At 60.8% G+C, this 18,784-nt stretch overlaps 8 protein-coding genes across 8 annotated transcripts; 5 read left to right on the forward strand and 3 right to left on the reverse strand.

Moving 5' to 3' along the window:
* Window positions 1-351: 351 nt before the first annotated feature.
* On the reverse strand, window positions 352-4,683 carry PAN0_010d3952 (eukaryotic translation initiation factor 3 subunit; the record flags this gene model as incomplete). Its single annotated transcript, XM_014800408.1, has 1 exon — window positions 352-4,683. One exon carries the CDS (start codon window positions 4,681-4,683, stop codon window positions 352-354), a length of 4,332 nt encoding a protein of 1,443 aa, XP_014655894.1.
* A 1,204-nt stretch (window positions 4,684-5,887) lies between these two features.
* On the forward strand, window positions 5,888-8,014 carry PAN0_010c3953 (vacuolar protein sorting-associated protein 36; the record flags this gene model as incomplete). The annotated part of the gene is made up of 1 exon (XM_014800409.1): window positions 5,888-8,014. One exon carries the CDS (start codon window positions 5,888-5,890, stop codon window positions 8,012-8,014), a length of 2,127 nt encoding a protein of 708 aa, XP_014655895.1.
* Window positions 8,015-10,278: 2,264 nt separating this feature from the next.
* Window positions 10,279-10,506, forward strand: PAN0_010c3954 (uncharacterized protein; the record flags this gene model as incomplete). Its single annotated transcript, XM_014800410.1, has 1 exon — window positions 10,279-10,506. The coding sequence occupies one exon, from the start codon at window positions 10,279-10,281 to the stop codon at window positions 10,504-10,506; it is 228 nt and encodes a 75-aa protein (XP_014655896.1).
* A 243-nt stretch (window positions 10,507-10,749) lies between these two features.
* On the reverse strand, window positions 10,750-12,477 carry PAN0_010d3955 (uncharacterized protein; the record flags this gene model as incomplete). The annotated part of the gene is made up of 1 exon (XM_014800411.1): window positions 10,750-12,477. The coding sequence occupies one exon, from the start codon at window positions 12,475-12,477 to the stop codon at window positions 10,750-10,752; it is 1,728 nt and encodes a 575-aa protein (XP_014655897.1).
* Window positions 12,478-13,248: 771 nt separating this feature from the next.
* PAN0_010c3956 (uncharacterized protein) lies at window positions 13,249-14,397 on the forward strand (the record flags this gene model as incomplete). Its single annotated transcript, XM_014800412.1, has 1 exon — window positions 13,249-14,397. One exon carries the CDS (start codon window positions 13,249-13,251, stop codon window positions 14,395-14,397), a length of 1,149 nt encoding a protein of 382 aa, XP_014655898.1.
* Window positions 14,398-14,938: 541 nt separating this feature from the next.
* On the forward strand, window positions 14,939-15,682 carry PAN0_010c3957 (pyridoxamine 5'-phosphate oxidase; the record flags this gene model as incomplete). Its single annotated transcript, XM_014800413.1, has 1 exon — window positions 14,939-15,682. One exon carries the CDS (start codon window positions 14,939-14,941, stop codon window positions 15,680-15,682), a length of 744 nt encoding a protein of 247 aa, XP_014655899.1.
* A 111-nt stretch (window positions 15,683-15,793) lies between these two features.
* On the reverse strand, window positions 15,794-16,580 carry PAN0_010d3958 (progesterone binding protein; the record flags this gene model as incomplete). The annotated part of the gene is made up of 4 exons (XM_014800414.1): window positions 15,794-16,056; window positions 16,130-16,257; window positions 16,336-16,392; window positions 16,522-16,580. 4 exons carry the CDS (start codon window positions 16,578-16,580, stop codon window positions 15,794-15,796), a joined length of 507 nt encoding a protein of 168 aa, XP_014655900.1.
* A 352-nt stretch (window positions 16,581-16,932) lies between these two features.
* PAN0_010c3959 (2-polyprenyl-6-methoxyphenol hydroxylase-like oxidoreductase protein) lies at window positions 16,933-18,234 on the forward strand (the record flags this gene model as incomplete). The annotated part of the gene is made up of 1 exon (XM_014800415.1): window positions 16,933-18,234. One exon carries the CDS (start codon window positions 16,933-16,935, stop codon window positions 18,232-18,234), a length of 1,302 nt encoding a protein of 433 aa, XP_014655901.1.
* Between the last annotated feature and the right edge of the window lie 550 nt (window positions 18,235-18,784).

An 18,784-nucleotide genomic window follows, 5' to 3' on the forward strand; every position in this document is an offset into this window, starting at 1 on the left:
TGCGCTTCCGGTCGAGCTTGGTCCGATACCGGCTCGAAAAGGGTTCAGCGCTTCGGCATTTCGCCGAGCCTTGTCAGTTGATCCCGCAAACACCGTACGAGAGCCAGCCCCCCAGCCCCCGCATAGCATGGACTCCATGTGGCGTGTTTGGCCATCCTTGCCGACCACAATCAGTCCACTTGCTATGCCGCACACTCCGCACTCGAACTCATTCACACAATGTCGGAGCCATGCTACGTAGTCAAAAAGAGGTGGCGTGAATTGCTGAGGACGAACCAGAGTTGTGTCGTCATATCGTACGTCGTAGAGATCGACGTTGTTTTTTTGGTTGAATCTTGTCGACGTCGGGCATCATCGACGGCCTGCCTTGCCTTTGCCCTTGCTCTTGCCCTTGGTCGAGGACGGTGTGGAGGAGCCGCCCTGGATGAAGCGCACGATCTCGTCGAGCGACTTGTTGGCGTTGGCGGGCGCTCCGCCTGGAGCTGCACCCGCAATGGCGCCCGTCGTAGCGGCACCGTTGGCACTGGCGTTGGCGCCCACACGACGTGCGTTGGGCAGACCAAACGCACCCTGTCGTGCCTCGCGCGCGCTCGCCTCCTTCTCCAGCTTGGCCACACGCACCGCCGAAGCGGCGAGGTTGAGGCAGAACGTCTCGCTCTCCTTGGTCTGCGCATCCTCCTTGCCCAGTCGCGCCTCGAACACGCGCCACGCCTCCTTCTCCACCGTCAGCGCCGTCTTGAGATCGCCCACCAGCGTGTGCGCCTGGCTCAGCTCGTGCGCCAGGTTCGCCGTGTGGATGCTGTCCGCCCCAAACAGCCGCAGCGCAAGCTGGTGCGCAGACTCGTACACCCGCAGACTCGCCTCGAACAGCTTCGCGTTCTGCAGCGTCAGCGCCACATTGGAAAGCACATTGATGCAGTCCGGGTGCTCCTCGCCGTACAACAGGCTCCACAGCTCCAGCACGCGGCGCTGGCACAGCAGCGACTCGCGCGTGTTGCCCGCAGAACGTTCCAGCACCGCCAGATTCATGTACTGGTTGAGCGTCTCCGGGTGGTCCAGACCCAGCGTTCGCTCCGACACCGTCACCGCCTGCCTCTGGTAGCGCACCGCATTCGCCATGCTCACCTGCTCGTTCACCGCAGGCAGATCCGCCTCGCTCACCTCCTTGTTCTCCGCCTTGGCCTGGTTGAGAATCTCGGCGCGCTCCATCGCTGCAACGCCCGCAAGGTGGTGCACAATCGTGGCAAACAGCGCGTAGCATCGAGCCACCTCCGGATGCACGAGCCCGTACACCTGCTCGTGGAAGCTCACGCCCTCCAGCAGCAGCTCCAGCCCCAGATCGCGATCGCCCCGGCTGATCGACAGTCGGCCAGCGTCAAACGCCTCTTCGGCCAGCGTGCTCTTGGGCGTCGAGTCCTTGACGATCGGCACCAGGTTCAGCACATCCTCCGGCTCGAAGCTCGTGATGCGAGCGGCCTGGGCGGGCTTCTTGTCGGCCGAACCAGCTGTCTTCTTGCTGCCATTCAGCTCGCCGTTGCTGCCCTTCTTCTTGTTCTTGTTCTTCTTGCCCGATCCAGCAGCGCCGTTCTCCTTGGCGCTGCCGTTGGCCTGCGCCTCGCCGTGCGAGTCGTCAGTCAGCGCCCCATCCGCTTCGACCAGCTTGCCTTCCAGAACGTAGTCCTGCAGCTTGAGCTGCACACCAGCGCGCAGCGCAACCTCACGCAGCAGCTGGGGTCGGCGCAGCTCCTGCTCAAAGAACGACAGAGGCAGCTCAAAGCGATAGCGCTTGCGGATCTCCTCGACGAGCTTCTGCTTGAGCGACTCGGGTGTCAGCTTGGTCCACTCCGCCTCCCTCTCATCCGAAAGCGGCGAGCTCGTGGGCTGCGACTGAGGTGCCGCGTTGACCTTGTCGCCGACCAGGCAGTTGAGGAAGTGCGACACGCACGCAGCCACGTTGACCTGCTCCACGTCGCGCACAAGGCCGCGCAGTACGCGCTTGCTTGCACGCAGCACCATCTCGTGCAGCACCGTGCTTCGGAAGGCGTGCAGGAAGCCCTCGTGGCCTGGACCCGCCTTGCTGATGAGCTCCTGGTCGAGCTCACCCTTGGCCTCGGGTGTGCACAGACGCGCAACGTATCCGAGGTAGCGGATGTTGATACCACGCGCGTGCATCTGGCGGCTGAGCGCACCACCATCGGCGGCAGTGAACAGACCAGCAGCCACGTCGGTCACGAAGCGTGGGATGGCCACCTTGCGCAGGAAGTCCGATGCCTGACGCACGGCGGCGATGCTCGCGTCGCTCTCGTCGGTGATGGGCGTGATGACCTTGGAGCCATCCTCGACGCTTGGGTCGGCCACCTTGAACTCGACAAACGCGTCCGGGTTGAAGGTCAGCTTGAACTCGGACGAGTCGAGGCGCTCGGGCTCCTCCTCGGCCTCGGCCTTGTCGGCGTCAGCGCCCTCCTCCTTGGCCTCCTCCTTGGCCTCCTCCTTGGCCTCCTCCTTGCCCTCGACAGCCTTGGCCTCGCTAGCCTTGGCCGCCTTGGCCTCCTGTCGCTCGGCGAGCTTGGCGCGAGCCCACTTGCGGAACTCGCTGTCCCAGTAGATCTCGAGCAGTTCGGGGCGGAGAAGCGTCATGCGGTGCGGGTAGCGCGCCTTGCCGTCCGACGACGATGACTCGCTTCCGTGAATAGCGCCTGCAATGTCGTTCTCGAGCCAGTTGATGTCGACCGGGTTGAGACGCGCCAAGTCGAGCACGTAGCGACGACCGTCGGCGCCTCGAAGACCCTTGGAGTCGACGCTGAGCCAGAGCGGGTGGGTGCGGCCGTTGGCATCCTCGACATCGTGCTCGCTGAGGTGCAGCGTCTGGGCGACCTGGCGGAAGAGCTTGTGGAAAGCAGCATTGTCGCGGATGACCTCGGGGCCTTCCACACCGCCGTACACCACCTGCGTGTCGTCGTTGAGGTCGCCACGCGGAGACTTGGCAGCAGCAGTCTTGTCGTCGGTGGGCTCCTCAGCCTTGGGCTCTTCCTTTGCGGCCTCAACTTCCTGAGCTTTGTTGGCATCGCCATCTTCGAGCTCGGCGTCGGCGTCGTCTCGGCGTCGGAAGAGACCGGGGACGACGCTCTGCGCGACCCAGCGCTCGCCCTTCCAGTCGACGACGATGGTGCCGAGCAGGCAGAGGCCGGAGACGTCGAGGCTGTTGAGCGTCTTGACGCCCTGGATGTCCTTGCCGACGGCGACGTGGGCGGCCTCATCGCCACCCATGTGAGGGTAGAGGTCGACGCCGTCTGCGCCCTTGGAGATGAAGAGGTTGTTGACGATGAACATCTGAGCGTCGCGCTTGTCCATGGGGTTCATGGCCTGCACCTCGCCGGCGGCCACCTTAGGGATGGCGCGCGCGGCGGCCTGAGTGAACTCGGAGTAGATGCGGTTGAGAACGCGGTCGCGCATGAGTCGTTCTGGCAGCGTGGTGCGAGGCAGCTCTCGGGCGGACTGCAGCTCATCGTTCCAGTCGCGCGTGCCCTCGAGCGTATCGGCGGAGGAGGCACCAGTGAGCAGGAAGGCGGCCTGGGAGCGGAGCGGGTCCGGGTTGTGCGGGTGTTGGCGAGCGAGCCAAGGAATGGCGGGCAACGAGTTGGTGACGGGCACGGCGGAAAAGTAGTCGCGCGACGATAGCGGGTCGTTGAAGAGCCTGGCGAAGCTTGCGAGGAAGAGGGGCGAGAAGCCGCAGAGGAGGTCGAAGAGCGAGCACGAGGCAAAGTCCTGGCCCGAGGCGCGCGGGCTGGGGTCAAAGCGAGCACCCGAGGATTTGTTGACGTAGAAGCCGTGGGTGGAGGCGGTGATGAAGATGACCTCGCCCTCGAGGGTGCCGACCTGGAGATAGAGGAGGTGGCCGTTGAGCTTGCAGTGCTGAGGAGGCGGGTTCCACGATGCGAGGGAGAGCTGGCGGAGGCACAGAGGCAGCTGGCGAGGACGACGAGCAACGGCGGGGATGAGGTCGACGGCAGTTACCGCAGGCCAGCCGGCCCAGTCGATGAAGGGAAGCTGGGATTCGGTGGAGGCTGCCTCGGCGGTGGCATCAGTGCCCTTCTTGGAGGCGTTGCGGCCGTTTGCGTTTTGGCGAGACGAGTCGTGCTGCCACTCTTCCGGGTTCCTGATGGCGTCTTGAACGCTGAGAGCCGCGTCGACACCGATGGCGCTGGGGTCGGCGGCGCCACCGCTGAGGAGGTCGCGGAGGCGCTGGACGTGGGCGCGTGCATCGGCCTCGTTGAAAGGGACGTGGGTGACGTAGAGCTCGCGCTGGTCCTTGGGAACATCCTGGAAGACTTCGCGCAGCTCGGTCCACTCGGACACACGCTCACCCAGCGCCACCTTGGCGCCCTTGGCGGCGGGGGCAGCGCCTGGCTGGGGCTTGCGGAAGCAGAAGGCACCGAGCCAGTATCCCTCGGGGCTGTCTGTGATGGTGACGCGGAGATCGTTGAGCGTCTCCTGGGGCGTCACAGCCACCTTGAGCGGCGAAGGCGTCTCGGGAAGACCATTTTGGGAGGCGGCGGCCGAGGGGATGAGAGGACGCTTGGGGAGGTAAAGGTTGATGTCGAAGGGCTGGAGCGACTCGTCGACCTCCGCAACCTCGGCAGCGGGAGGCTGCGACGGCGCCTCGGCGGGCTGCTCTTGGGCCATGTCGCTGGCTGTGGCCGTGCGTAACAAAGACGACGACGAGAGCAAAGGGCGACGGATCGAGTTTGCTCTAGTGTACGGGTGAGTCCAACAGAGGAACCAGAAGAAGAGAAAGAGGTTTCGAGTCGATAGACTGGAACCTGTCAAGGCGATGGAGGTTAGAGACGTCGAGTCGACTGTGCGAAGGGTTGAGAAGCACTGGAGAGTCTCTGCCGAGTGCTGGTTGGCTGGTTCGGGCGCACGAGCTTCGTGCGCTCACTGCATCTTCTCGTCCGCCAGAAGCTCACCCGAAAGCAAAAAATGTGGTCAGCTGTCACCGGCCCGGCCAGAAAATCGGCAACGAAGCCTTCCTTTCCCCTTCCTGCCAATTGCCAATCACAAGTTCCAGCTCCCATCCTTTTGCTCATTCAACAAGTTGCTTGCGCCGCCATTCCGACCTTCGCCTTCTCTGTGTTGCTTTGCTGAAGCTGTTGAGGCTCGTTGGATTTTTGAAGCCTTCTGGCTTCCACTTCTTCCAAAAGCACCCGTCCCCCACCGGCCGTGTGGAGTCAGACCCCTGCTTACCAAAAAAGCCTTTCCGCAAGCAGACGGAAACAATAAATAAAAAATGAAAAAGCGGGTCTGCCCATCGCAGTGGGCAGTGGTGAAAAAAAAATGAAAGAACAGCAATTCAGGCGTAGAAATCGGATGAAAAATACAAAAAAGACTGGTTGCAAATCAGATCGGAAAACCCACCCGATGCCTCAGCTGCAGCCAATGAGAGTCGAGTGGGGTTCAGCTTCATAACCTCGCCCCGTCCTCTCGCTGGATCTAGAGACCGACTTGAAGGATGGTGTTCCATACCGAGCTATCAAGGGCGTGACTGGCGCATCTCACCGGTACAAGCGTCTGTGAGCCGGTCAAAGCCAGTCAATTCGAGTCGGAAGAAGAAGCTGGCCGGAGTCTTCCGAAATGCCAGACGGTCGGACCCGCGTGACCGCGCCAACCGCGCGCCCAAAAAATAAAAAATGTTAGACCCCATTGTGCCCGACTTCCGCGCACGCACAGGCCGCCAAACAAGGCCGAGTGGAGGAGGAGGCTGCATGGACCCTTGCTGAGAGGAACCACCATCACAGCATCGCCATCACAGCATCTCAAGCGCAGCGCGAGAGCACAGTAGCGCAGCGCTTGCCACGCTACGCGCTCGTCCGAAGCACGCTCTCGGATCATGGACCGCTTCAAGCAGATCGATGCCAGCAACTCGTCCATCGGTGCGCTCCTCTTCCACGACGAGGAAGTAGTCAGTCTGCAGGATGGCATCGGCCTCTACGATGGCAAGGAGAAGGCTCTCCACCAGAGCAACGGAACCGTCTACCTCACCTCGCATCGTCTTTTGTACGTCGACGACCTCGAGCCACATCGCCACTCCTGCAGCCTCGATCTGTCGTACGTCAAGCAGAGCGAGTACTACGCCGGCTTTCTCAAGAGCAGCCCCAAGATCACCCTCACGCTCGCCAAGGTCGAGTCCACCGACGATGACTCTAGTAGCGCCCTGCACCTAGATACGAACAACGCGCACAGGACATCGGCGCCGCGACGACCGAGCCCGCTGTCATCCCAGGCTGACTTGCAACCGGCCAACACGACAACAGGCCGAGACTGGAGAGTCGGCGCAACGGCTGCAGACTCTTCAGCAGCCGCTGTCACGGGGCCGAACTGGGTCTGTGCCATCTGCGGCTTCAGCAATGCTGCCGGCCGCTCGTCGTGTGAGCTGTGCGGTGTCACAAAGGAGCCCGCCCGACCCACCCCAACAAGGACCCCCGTACCGGAACGCCCGCGCCCTTCGGAACGACTCTCATTCTCTAATGATGGCAGAGACTCCCCCGCACCCAATCCTTCCACCTCGTCCTCCGCATCTGGAATCACTACCGAACAAGGCGGCCTCGCCTGCGATGTGTGCACCTTCCTCAACCACCCGTCCATGGACAAATGCGAGATGTGCGGTTCCAGTCTCGGTAACAGCTGGCCAGAGCGTCCCTCCACCTCCTCCCTCTCTACCTCTCGAAAGAGCACCGATGCTGATGTCGCGTCACTCCGCGCCAGCTCGGCTCCAAGTAGAGCATCCACGCCCGCATCAATCTCGCTACCGCCGCTCACCGACTCGGTCAAGCTCAGCTTCCGCAAAGGTGGCGATAAAGCCTTCTACAGTCTGCTCAAGTCGACACTCAAGGGCAAAGCGTGGGCTGCGTCCAGTAGCACTGCGACGTCGTCTGCAAACGATGCCAGGGCGGTGCGCGTCTCTGCGGGTATGGTCGATCTCGACGGCCGTTCAGCTGCGCTCAAGCGCGTCGGCATCGACGGCATCCTCTCTTCGGTCGACTCGACAAGCCGTGCGCAGAACGACGACATGCACGGCGCGCTCAAGGACCTCGAAGCGCTCATGCGCAAGGCCAAGCAGATGGTAGAATTCGCAGAGGCGCTCAATGCCAAACTCACAAAGCAGGAGCAGGCCGCCGCGGCGGCTCAAGCGGCAGGTCGGCCCGAGGGGGCCGCCAAGCCCGATCAGGAAGCCGCCACACTCATTCGCTCCTCGCTCGTCCAGCTTGGCCTGCCAACACCGGCAGTCACTGCCGACATGGCGCGAGACCAGGAGGAGTACCACCGTGAACTAGCGCGTGAGCTAGCCGGACTTCTTCTTGGCAATCCGTCCGGAGGTCAGAGACAGGGCCTCATGGGTGCGGGAAGGATCGCAGCCAAAGGCAAGGGCAAGGAAAGTCTGCCCCGCGTGTCGGAAGACGAGCTCAAGGGCCGTGGGCTTTTGGGTCTCGACGAGGTGTGGTGCGTCTGGAACCGCGCACGTGGAGTCGCACTCATCCCGCCACAAGCACTACGTTCAGCAGCCGCCTTCTTGCCAGACATCACCTCGCCCTCGGTGCGCATCAAGACGTTCAAGTCGGGCCTCTCGGTGCTCCATACGCCCCGGTACAGCGACGATGCGTTTGCATCGCGCATCTTGCATCTGCTCGACGCTCTCGAGTGGGAGCACAGGATGAAGCGCATCGAACAGGCTCAAGCTCTCACCATCTCGGACCGTAGATCCGGTGCAGCGCCAATCGCAGATGCACCAGACGGCACAAAACCAGCACGACTGCAAGAAGAAGTTAGCTACGGCGATAACCTCTCGCCGTGGGGCGCGGGCGCCTCGATCCTCGAGATTGCCGAGAAGGAGGACGTGCCCATCCTGCTGATTAACGAGATGATGGAGATGATCGAGGCACAGACGGGCATGGTCGTGCGCGACGATGGTGGGCCAAATGGCACAAGGTGGTTCGTCAATCACTTTGCCAGGCTGTAGACAGCCCAGCACCGCAGATGCTAATGGAAAAGGTCATCGTCTGCACGCGTCACCGACTTCGGCTTATGTCGTGAGCAGAGTAGAAGCACGGAGCCGATGCGTCTGCGGGGCGATCGACCCTCGAGTGGCTGCGTGGGCGCACAGAGTGTGAGCGGTATGACCTATACATTGTTGCTATGCACCATGGGCGGCGGGCGCATGCGTTGATTATCCACAATACCGGCACAATGGTGATGCTGTTCCTGCTTTCTTTGTCCGCCGTTCAAGTGGGCTCGCGCAGCCTTGGCAGTCATGGTCACGCGCCAAGATACTCGCGGGCTGCACTGACCGGGGACCCAGCTCGCACCGGCAACCCTCGATATCGGCCTCTGGAGCGGCTTTCCCCCAAAACGCCTCCGACTTGCACAATGCGTTGGTGGGCAGTCGTTCCCCGTACAATGGAGCATTGTCATGGTGGTGAGCGACCGACCAGAGCGGGTGCGGGTACCCCGGACCGCCCGCCTGTGATATCCGGTATCGGCTCGCACGATACAGCGACCGGGCCGCTCCAAACGTGCGCTTGGCGTAAAGTGGGGCCTTCCTGCATTGTAGATAGATAGACGGAAGGACTGAGATCTTGGTCTTTACCGTTGAAGCTGAGCCTCGGATCAGATTGGCACTTCATCTGAGGCGCTGTGTAGGGCGCACATTACGAAGCGCCAGTCTGTCATCACCAAGACCAGAGTCGACAGTCAAGCATGACTTGCCCCTGCAGCTTGGTGTGGCGCCGATGTGCAAGGTCACGATCGGGTGGCTCCCGAGAGAAAAGGGCCTTTGTTCTGAGCACCATTTTCTTCTTTGCATTGCGTCAATGGTGAGCATCACGATCCGAGCGGCCAACCTTGATCTGACCCGCGCGATAAGATCGCCAAGAAAGCTTGAGCTTGTCTGTGCCGATGTTGAGCGAGCCACAACCGAGGCGCAAGCTAAGGGCGTCCGAACCTGAGGCATGCAGATGCCGACGGAAGCGGCGCTGGGACAAGAGCGTCGAGACCGGCAAATGCTCGGGTCTTGATGGACGCTGCGGAGCCTAACCGCGTAGCTTCATGACAACACCCGCCCAAGCCGCCTGGATTGGTCCGTAGAATCCAGCACAGCCGCTTGGATCTTTTGGAGGCTCCCTCAAAGGCTAGTTCACGATGGCTTCCAGTGGCACCCGCTCGCCGGCCAATTGCTCGCCGACGATGGGGATGGTGGGTCGCGAAAATTGCAGCGACGCGTGACGATTGCGTGTGCGAATGTGGGGTCGCTGAACACCCCTTTGTGCCTGGATTGCGCCATCGTCCATTGCAAGTAGCTTCACCTTCTATCCCGTCCGGACCGCCCGACGTTTTCTTGCTCACAAACCCAAATGCCTGGCGGTCATGACATCATAGTTGTCATCGATATCCGTTCAGGCGAGCAGTCGGATGGTGTATGATCGGGCGGCGAACCCAGGTCATCGGAGCCTGAGCCAATCTGCATCTACCCGACGGCATGTAGCCCACTTCATTTCGCGCGCCGGCTCAGGCAGATGGAGACGAGTGTTGCGCAGCCGCGCATCCGAAGCTTCATTTGCCTCCGCAGTGGGTTGGCTGCACGCCTCGCAGCAGTAGTCTCGCCGCAAACAGTACCAAAGCGGCGGGCTCGCCACAGCAGACAGAATGGCCATGTTGCCACTCGCATGCACGCAGGTGGGGTGCAGCATTCGAGAGGGGCAGGGTTCATTGTGCCGCTACGCACGCAACGTGGAGGGTGATTCGCACCCGGAGATAGCGCAATCTCGGATGGAGCTATGCAAGGAACCAGATGGACTCATGTCGCGGGGCAGTATCGCGAATCATCGTGGTCCCGCAACATCCTTGACGCACTTGCTTGAAAGGTACATATACAGCCGCGTTATTCCCACAGTCGGACAGCTTTCCCCAGGACAGGATCATACAAACACGCAAAGCATCCACTTCCTTTTCCCAAGCCACCACCGCTCCTACCTGCCTTGACGACCATAAAGCTCCTCTCCCAAATCATCTCCATCCCCTGCTCCAACTTCCTCGAAGCACGCTTCTCAAGCTCCTGCTGGTTAGCGTATCTCTCCTCTGCTATCCTCGCAGTTTCCCTCACGATTCCTTGCTCCAGTGCCGGTCACGTTGCCAAGTAGCTTCGAACAATCTGCTCTTTGCGAAGCCGAATTCCCCACCTGCCCCACAAAGACCGTTCATCCTAAACGCCACACGCCACGCTTCGACATGAAGTTCTCCCTCGCCGCTATCTTTGGCCTGGCCATGATGCTTTCGCACACCGTGCTGAGCGCCCCGATTCCGAGCCCCAAGCCTATCGAGGACATCCTGCCCTACCAGTTCCCGGACGCTGCCAACGGACAGATCATTGCGTCGGGAGACAGCGCTTCGGCCATCCCCGCACTGCTGGCGGCCGGCTTCAACCCTAACGACAACTCGCGTCTCCACGGCAACTGAAGCTCTCGACGCCTGTAACGGCCCAGCTCCCCCGCTGTACCTTGACCGCACATCCCGTCCGGTCTTTGGGATCGGGCTCGCGCTTCCTCCGACGATTTACGAACTTGTCTTTGTTTTTGCACTGTCTCCTGCTCCTCATGTCTGTCTAGTGGTTCGTTTGCATGTCTTGCCCCGAGTGTTGTACGTTTTTCATGTTCTGGAAATGTTGTTGTCAATCTCATGATGGCTTGTACAGCTTGGGTGTCATGCGCGTTGGTAGACTTTTTCGCCTGTGAGCCATGTCTGGAGGATCTTGGTTCGGAGGATGGTCTGCTCCTTGTCTCCCTCTCCGTGCTCGCTGAAGAGGTCCGTGTCGAGGACGACAAAGTCGGCGCTCTTTCCCTTCTCGAGCGTGCCGGACCACGATTCAGCCTTGCAGCTGTGGGCGGCACCGTACGTTGCAGCAGCGACGGCCATTGCCAGTGGCAGCGCGAATTGCGGCGTCGTCTTTTCGGTCATCTCGGGCTCGCGGCCCGATCGTCTCGTGACGGCAGTGTACAAGTTGGGCAGGATCCAGTGGTGGGCCGTCGGAGCGTCGGAGCCGAGCGCGATGGGTGCGCCGGACTCGACAAACTCTCGGAAGGCAAACGCCCTCGAGCATCGGCCTTCGTTGTACTTGTCGCCGAGGTTCTTGCACCAGCCCTCCATGATGCTTGGGTCGCAGTGCACGCCCTGGATGCTGGCGGTGATGCCGAGCCTGCCGAGCTTCTCTACGTCCTCGGGGTCGGTGAGCTCGAGATGCTCGATGCGATGGCGCCTGTCGCGGATCGAGACGCCCTTCGCTGCAAGCTGTTCGCCGAGCGATGCAATGGCCTCCACAGCCGTGTGGACGGCAAGATCGCCGATGGCGTGAATGGCCACCTGCAGATCGAGCGAGTCCGCACACTGGACAGTGGCCGAAAGCAGCGGCAGGGGCCACATGACTTCGGCGTTGGTCTTGTTGTAGTAGGGCTCCTTGAGCGCCGCCGTGCAGCTGTCGATGACGCCGTCGCAGACGAGCTTGATGCCGACTACACGGAACCACTCGTCGTTGTGCTGCTGGCTGAGTTCGTGGGCGTGGCGCACCTGCTTGAGGCATTCTTCCAGGTCGGATTCGGGGCGCACCAGCCAGTGCGCAGCAACGCGGATGGGCAGACGGCCGTTCATCTTCTTCTTGATGCGCAGGATGCAGTCGAGCGAGAGCGGGTCGAGCGCCATGTCGATGCCACCGGTGAAGCCGCTCTGGTGGTACGAGTCGCACGCGCGGAGGAAGCTCGTCTCCTGCTCGGCCTTGGTTGCTAGGTTGGCGAGCTTGGGCCAGACAAAGAGGATGTTGGCCATCTCGAGCAGCAGGCCCGATGCTTTGCCCGTGGCTGGGTCGCGGACGATCTCGCCGCCTTCAGGATTGGGCGTGTCGTCGGTGATGCCAAGCTCGCGCAGTGCTGCCGTGTTGCACCAGTGCGAGTGGAGATCAAACGACTCGACGTAGACGGGACGGTCTGGCACCACCTCGTCGAGCCAGGACGCGAGCGCTTTGCCGTCGGTCGAGTTCTGCATCCAGACGCTTGCGAGGATGCGTGGCGCATCGGGCTTGGCCTCTGCGGCGGCTTTGATGGTTTGCTGGATCTGGGCGAGATTCTTGCACTTGCCCACGTCGATCTTGTCGAGCGAGTTGCCAAAGTTGAGCAAGTGCGTGTGGCCGTCGATGAAGCCGGGCACCACGAGTTTGCCGCCGCCGAGGTCGATGTTCTCTGCGTTCTCGGCGAGCTCTGCGGGGAGGCTGGCGAGGCTGCCGACGTAGGCGAGCTTACCGTCCTGCACTGCGATGCATTCTGCGAAGCGGTCCTTTATCGCCGAAGCGTCCGAGTAGTCCTGCTTGAGGAGAGAGGCAGGCGCAAGCTCTTCGGCTTGCGCTGTAAAGAAGAGGGCGTTCTTGAAGAGCTTGACTGTCATTGCGAGAGAGCCTTTCTGGGTTGCAGCAGCGTAAAAGGGAAAGCGGTTCAGATAAGCCGGGTCACATCTATATACCTGTGCTGGGTCGGAAGATGACACCAAGACTGAGCGCTTTCCGCGCCTGTTGCGCAGACGTGTGCCTATCTGTGCTGCCAAGGCCGAACGAGAGCTCGTCAAGATGCGAGAGCAGGCTTGCTAGCCGCGGAAGAATGTCGCGCGAGCATGCCAGGTCAGGGCTTCAGGGTCCAAGATGAGCTCGTTAAGGGCCACGAAGGCTTGGGAGGGCCTCTGGAAGAGCGCCCGGCCCGCCCTTCCTGACAGCGGCAAGCGCGGCTAAGCCTTGTCGAGAATCAGAGCTGTTAGTTTGACGATTCAGCATGATTGATTTTCGAAAATAGAAGCTGCGGGACGGCGTCGCAGCAGAGATGCAGACCTCTGGGCTCCGGCACTAGAATGCACAGCCCGAGCCGGCTTGGCTGCAACACAAATCTAAGCGACATCGCCCTGGCCAGTGCCAAATTTGGAGCTTTTGAGGCAGACGTGGCCGGCTCAGCCCGCTTGGACCCCTATCGTATTGCTCTTCATCCTCCGGCCTCTCTTTCTCGCCCTCATTTTGTCGCCACCAACAACAACGTCGATACCACCGCCAATTGAGCGAGGCAGGAGTCAAAGCTACCTCACGCGCTTGCGCAGCGCCTCCCATCACATTCTTCTCTACTTCTCGTCCGCGCTCGTCCGCCGCCGCGCAAGACGCAGCAGCCCGACTGCAACATGGCTCCTCGAGACCACCAGCAGGTCCCCGAACTCTCGTATCTCCCCACCTACACCCAGACCAGGCCGCCTCCGGACTCTGGACCGCCGCCTGTATACGCCAATGTCATCCGCAAGGTCTACCCGTACTCGCTGCGTCCCGTGCTGCTCGTCACGACCTTCTGCACCTTCCTCTACCTCCTCCTCGTCGCCATCTCCAACTTCAAGGACCTCGGCCACTCGGGCAACAATGCCGTCATGAACATCATCGACGCCGTGACAGGCGCTCTGCTCCTGGCCGCTGCCCTCATCGAGGTTGTCGGCTTCATCGCATCGTTCAAGCTCAACCTCAAGTTCGCCTTGCTCTACTCGCGCCTCGCCGTGCCGGCGTTCCTCATGGTGATCGCATGCGAGATCCTCAGCATCTTCGTCCACTACTCGTACAAGACGCGCGTCATCGAGGACTGCATCACCAGGAACACCGGCGCCGTTGCTCCTGGTTCGTCCGGATGGGGTTGGTTCGGTTCGGGCGGCTCCAGCAATACCACCATGTCGGCCGAGGACGCCAAAAACTACTGCAATTCCTCGTGGAGGAACGACTCCACCTGGGAGATTGTCTGGCTCGTCGTCACCATCCTCCTCGGTGTCCCGTTTGTCATGTTCAGCTTCGCCTTTGTGCGCCAGCTGCGCAATCCGGACTCGGTTCGCGTGCGCGAGTCCGGCGGCGGCTGGTGGGGCCGTCGCAACACCAGCCAGCAGCCGTACAGCGCCCAGTACGCGAATCAGTACGCCAGCGGACCGTACGACCCGCAGTCGCAAGCACAGGCCTATTCGTATCCTCCGGCTCCGTACGGTGCCAGCCCATACGCGCCTCCCAGCGGGCCTCCGCCGCCGCCGCTCAGCACCGATGGCCACCGCGATCTGCCCGGCTACGAGCGCGGCGACATGCAGGGCGACTTTGACGACGACCGCAAGAGCCCCATCAGCCCTGCCGCCGACTACGGCTACAACCGTCGCGCCTCGACCAGGAGAGAGCCCGACGCACGCGACAGCAGGCAGCTCGATGCGGCCAAAGACTCGCAAGTCACCGTCAAGCTCGACGACGATACCGATGCCAAGCCCAAGGGTCTCAGCAGGCACTCGGACGACGACGATGCGCCCAGGATCTGATGTCGCAGCTCGAGTTGTGGTCGGCATGCTGCAAGCTTCTCGCTTCTTCTGTATCATGCTTCTGTCCTGTTTTGTATCGCAGTTGTCTGCCATGTAACCAAGTCATTGTATCCACTCTCACGCTTGCCTGCATCGCTGTTCTGATTACGCTGCAACAGTTGGAAGCGTAGGTCAGCTTTGCGTTGAGCAGGGCCAGAGTGATGAAGTGGGCGTGCATTCAGAGCTCAGCCAGGCCGAGGGCACACGGCTGCTGCGGGTCGAGTCAAAGGTGGAGGAGTCAGGCTCGAGCCGAAATTTCGCGCACGAGCATTCGAGGCTATTCGCGGCTTTGCATGGATTTGCTAAGACTCGGACCCCGCCCTTCATCCCGCCATGCATCTATCTTGACTTTACTCCAATCACTTCAAACGCAGTCCCGACAAGCACATTGATGCTGTCCATCACACGCACACGAGTCGCAACACTTCCACGAACCGTACTGATCTTTCAACGAGCTTTTTCTCCCCGCACCTTGTGCTTGAGCGTTCGCGTATCTTCCAACATGGATGCCAAGGTGTCGGGCGATGCGGCTGTGGCCATCACCTCGCACAACCAGTACAAGACCGCAGGTCTGGAGCGCGACGAGCTCTCACCCAGTCCCATCGTCCAGTTCAACACGTGGTTCAAGCATGCTGGTGAGAATGGCGTTCCGGAACCGGAAGCCATGACGATCTCCACGGTCGACACGTCGTCGGGTGTTCCTCGGCCATCATCGCGAGTGGTGCTGCTGAAGCAAGTGGACGCGCAAGGATTCCTGTTCTTCTCCAACTACACGTCGCGCAAGGGTCGCGAGCTGGAAGCTAATCCGTACGCTTCACTGGCGTTTTACTGGAAGGAACTCTCAAGGTCCGTGCGTGTATGTGGCCGTGTGGAGAAGCTCAGCAAGGAAGAAAGCAAGCGGTACTACGACTCGCGACCACTCGGAAGCAGGATCGGCGCATGGGCAAGTCCACAAAGCACATCCATCGAATCTAGAAAGGACCTCGAGGACAAGGTCAAAGATGTCGAAAACAGGTTCGGCGTACCTGGTGCCGCTGGTCTCGATCCAGAGTCAAAGTGGCAGGGCGACGATGTGGATGTGCCCCTGCCAGAGTTCTGGGGCGGATACCGCATTGTTCCGGACGAAGTCGAATTCTGGTGCGGAAGACCAAATCGCCTCCACGACCGCTTCCGCTACACGCGCGACATCAAATCCACCGTTGCGGCAAGCGACGACAAGTGGTCCATCAATCGCCTTGCGCCCTAAAATGACCCCGCTGCATACACACTCTGCACCGAAGCGATCAATCCATACACTGCCACAGTACGATCGGAGACATGTCTGAATCTCTTGTTGCAATCAAGAAGACGGGAGCAATTACTGTGCGACCTTGCCTACAATGTTGTATCGCTTGGTGTAGTACGTGTGCTGATGCGCACGAGTCGAGGGAAAGATGCCGTCAGCGCGTCGCAGTCGTAAGTAGCGTGGTGAAGCTGTACATACCCAGTCATCGAGCACCTTGAGCTGCTTGTCGTCGAGCGTACTGTAGTCTGGCACCGCATCCTCGGGCTTGAGTGACGACATGCCGAGTCCGCGCGAGCCATCCTTGCCCGCAAATACGTTGTAGCCCTTACCAGGTGCTATTTCCCCATCGAATCGGTCAGCATTGCGTCCCACAACATGCGACGCGGGAACGGAAGGAATCGGACGTACCGTACATCTCGCGCTTGGGAGAAACGTCGAAAACCGTGCCCTTGACAGCGACGTAGACCGGCTTGGACTCGTCGGTGCCGTCGAACTGCTTGAGATCCTCGACCGAGATCGGATCGTCCTTGGGAGGGCTGCGTGCGCACGTTTCAGATGGTTCAGCCACTGCAATTCCGCAAGTTCCGTGTGGTAGGACGGCGGCAGTCACTCACTGGGTCGGCTTGGTCGAAGGCTCCATCATGCTGATCAGTCGTGTTGGGGTAGAGATGCTGTCGTGATGTGGTGGCGCGCGAGCAAGGCTGGCGAGCAAGGTTGGCTGTGGCCCCAGCGCCCCGCACACCTTCTCCACCTTTGGTGGCGCCACCCAAAGTGGAAAATTCATTTCTGTTAGACCGCACCTGACATGGATGCTGGCCGAGCGCCAAGACTCGACTGCATATCCGCGGAGGAAGGCCATGTTCGACGTATGACGAGGTGTATTCTTACATGAGGTCTGTGCATTGTTCTATGCATACAAGTTTGCGATGCTTCGATAGGAGTCCAACCCACCACGCTATCCGTGGACAAACACCTCCGCCGGAGACTTTCGCATTTCTTCCATACCCTTGTCCGCGGGGGTACCTTGCCCGTTGCATCCCGGTGTCGAGGTTTCGTGGCTGTTCTACCTCTGAACGATCCTCACGAGGTATGGAGCGAAGCAGTCGGTGCGCACCAATCATCTTCAGATAGAAGAGATATAAGGCCAAGTCGGTGCCAGAACGCGTCTGTCGGTCCCTCCTCATCCTCATCCTCTGGAAGCCTTCGCGAGCATGACATCGAGTCTGACAGCCCAGGGCGGCCTGCGTGTGCTCGTCAGCGGCGCAGGCATTGCCGGTCCCACGCTCGCATGGTTCCTCGCCCAGTCTGGTGCACGTGTCACCCTGGTCGAGCGAGCTTCGGAGCTGCTGGCACAAGGTCAGAACATCGATCTACGCGGCACCGCGCTCAACGTCGTCCACCAGATGGGCGTGCTCGACGCCATCCGTGCCTGCAACACCACCGAGAAAGGCACCGAGTTCATCGACGACCGAGGCCGCCCCTTTGCGACATTTGCGCTCGGCGAAGGCGGCGGCGGCGCACTCACGACAGAGTACGAGATCCTGCGCGGCGACCTGGCGCACATCCTTTACAAGGCCGCACAGGCCCAGCCCGGAGTAGACTTCCGCTTCGGAACGACGATCGAGCGCGTCGTTGAGAACGGTGATAGCGCAGTCCGCGTCGAGCTCAGCAGCGGGGAGGAGGTCGAGTACGATGTGCTCGTGCTGGCAGACGGACAGTGGTCCAAGATGCGCAAGCAGGTGTTTGGCACCGCGGGCCTCACAGTGGTGGACAAGAACTGCTACGTTGGCTACTACACCGTGCCGCGCACGTCTGAGGATGGCGAGATGAGCTGCATCCATATCGCGCCCCGATCGCGCGTCGTCCTCACCAGACCCGACAATCACGGCACCACCCGCGCCTCGTTCAGCATTGTCCCCAACGACGCTGCGCAGAAGGAGGCGTGGGAGCGCGCAAGTCGTAGCCGCGACCGGAAGCTGCAGATGGATCTGCTCCGGAGCGAGTTCGGCGACATCGGATGGAAGGCACCACGGCTTTTGCGAGAGATGGACGCCGCAGATGATCTGTACTTCCAGGGTGTCCAGCAGATCCGCCTTGCCAAGTGGTACAACAACAGGGTGGTCTGCCTCGGAGATACGGCGTATGCGCCTACGCCGCTGACGGGCATGGGTACCTCGCTCGCTATCGATGGCGCCTACCTCCTTGCTGGACACCTGTCGCAGCTGCAGCCCGGCCAACATCCTGCCACGGCGTTTCAGGCGTATGACGAACAGTTTCGTCCGTTCGTATCCAAGACACAGGCCATCCCTTTCTTTGTACCTCGAATCCTGCATCCGCAAGCGGCTTGGTCGCGCTGGATCATCCAGACCCTGATCGCAACGGCGGCTCGCGTGTCCCGCCTGTCGTGGATCACCAAGCTCTTTGCTTCCAACAAGCCGACCACGCTCTCCGATGGGCTGGTCGCCGAGCTCGACGCTCCTTTTCCGAGCTTCCCTGCTTTCCGGCAGTCATGATCTCCCCTCCTTCATGTGATCCCTCCATAGACGAGCATACTAGACAAGGCAGTAGCCAAAGGAAAGACGATAGAACATATGTTGGACTGGCGACAATGGGCGTCAAGACAGGAGCAAGATCGCACTGCAACGAAGATGAGGGTCCTCTGTAGCGTGAACATGAATCGGGCTGCCTTTCTTCAGGCACGGCGCAGTTCAACGTCACTCGACAGGAGCCTGGATTTTTTGAGGCAATTTTTTCGTGCGGAAGGTGATCGAAACTTTTCCCGCTCCACCGCACAGCTGCTCTGAGAAGGATTGATTGCCAGTCCCACGCGAGCCCGACTCCACCACTTCGCTCTCTTCGCCATCAACGCCATCGACTCCACCGATCCCTATACCGCTCCTCTGTCGATTCCTGCACTCACTCTTCGCTGCATCACCAACGCTCAACAGGAACAGAGTCCAACACGATTGCATACTGGCTCGCCCGAGTGTCGCAGCCCTCACCACCGCCTTTGCATAACCCCAACCGCTGCCGGACTGATTCCGAGCCAACCTCACCGCCACC

Source organism: Moesziomyces antarcticus (assembly GCF_000747765.1).
Source record: "Moesziomyces antarcticus DNA, scaffold: scaffold_v10010, strain JCM 10317, whole genome shotgun sequence".
Taxonomy (NCBI): Eukaryota; Fungi; Basidiomycota; class Ustilaginomycetes; order Ustilaginales; family Ustilaginaceae; genus Moesziomyces; species Moesziomyces antarcticus.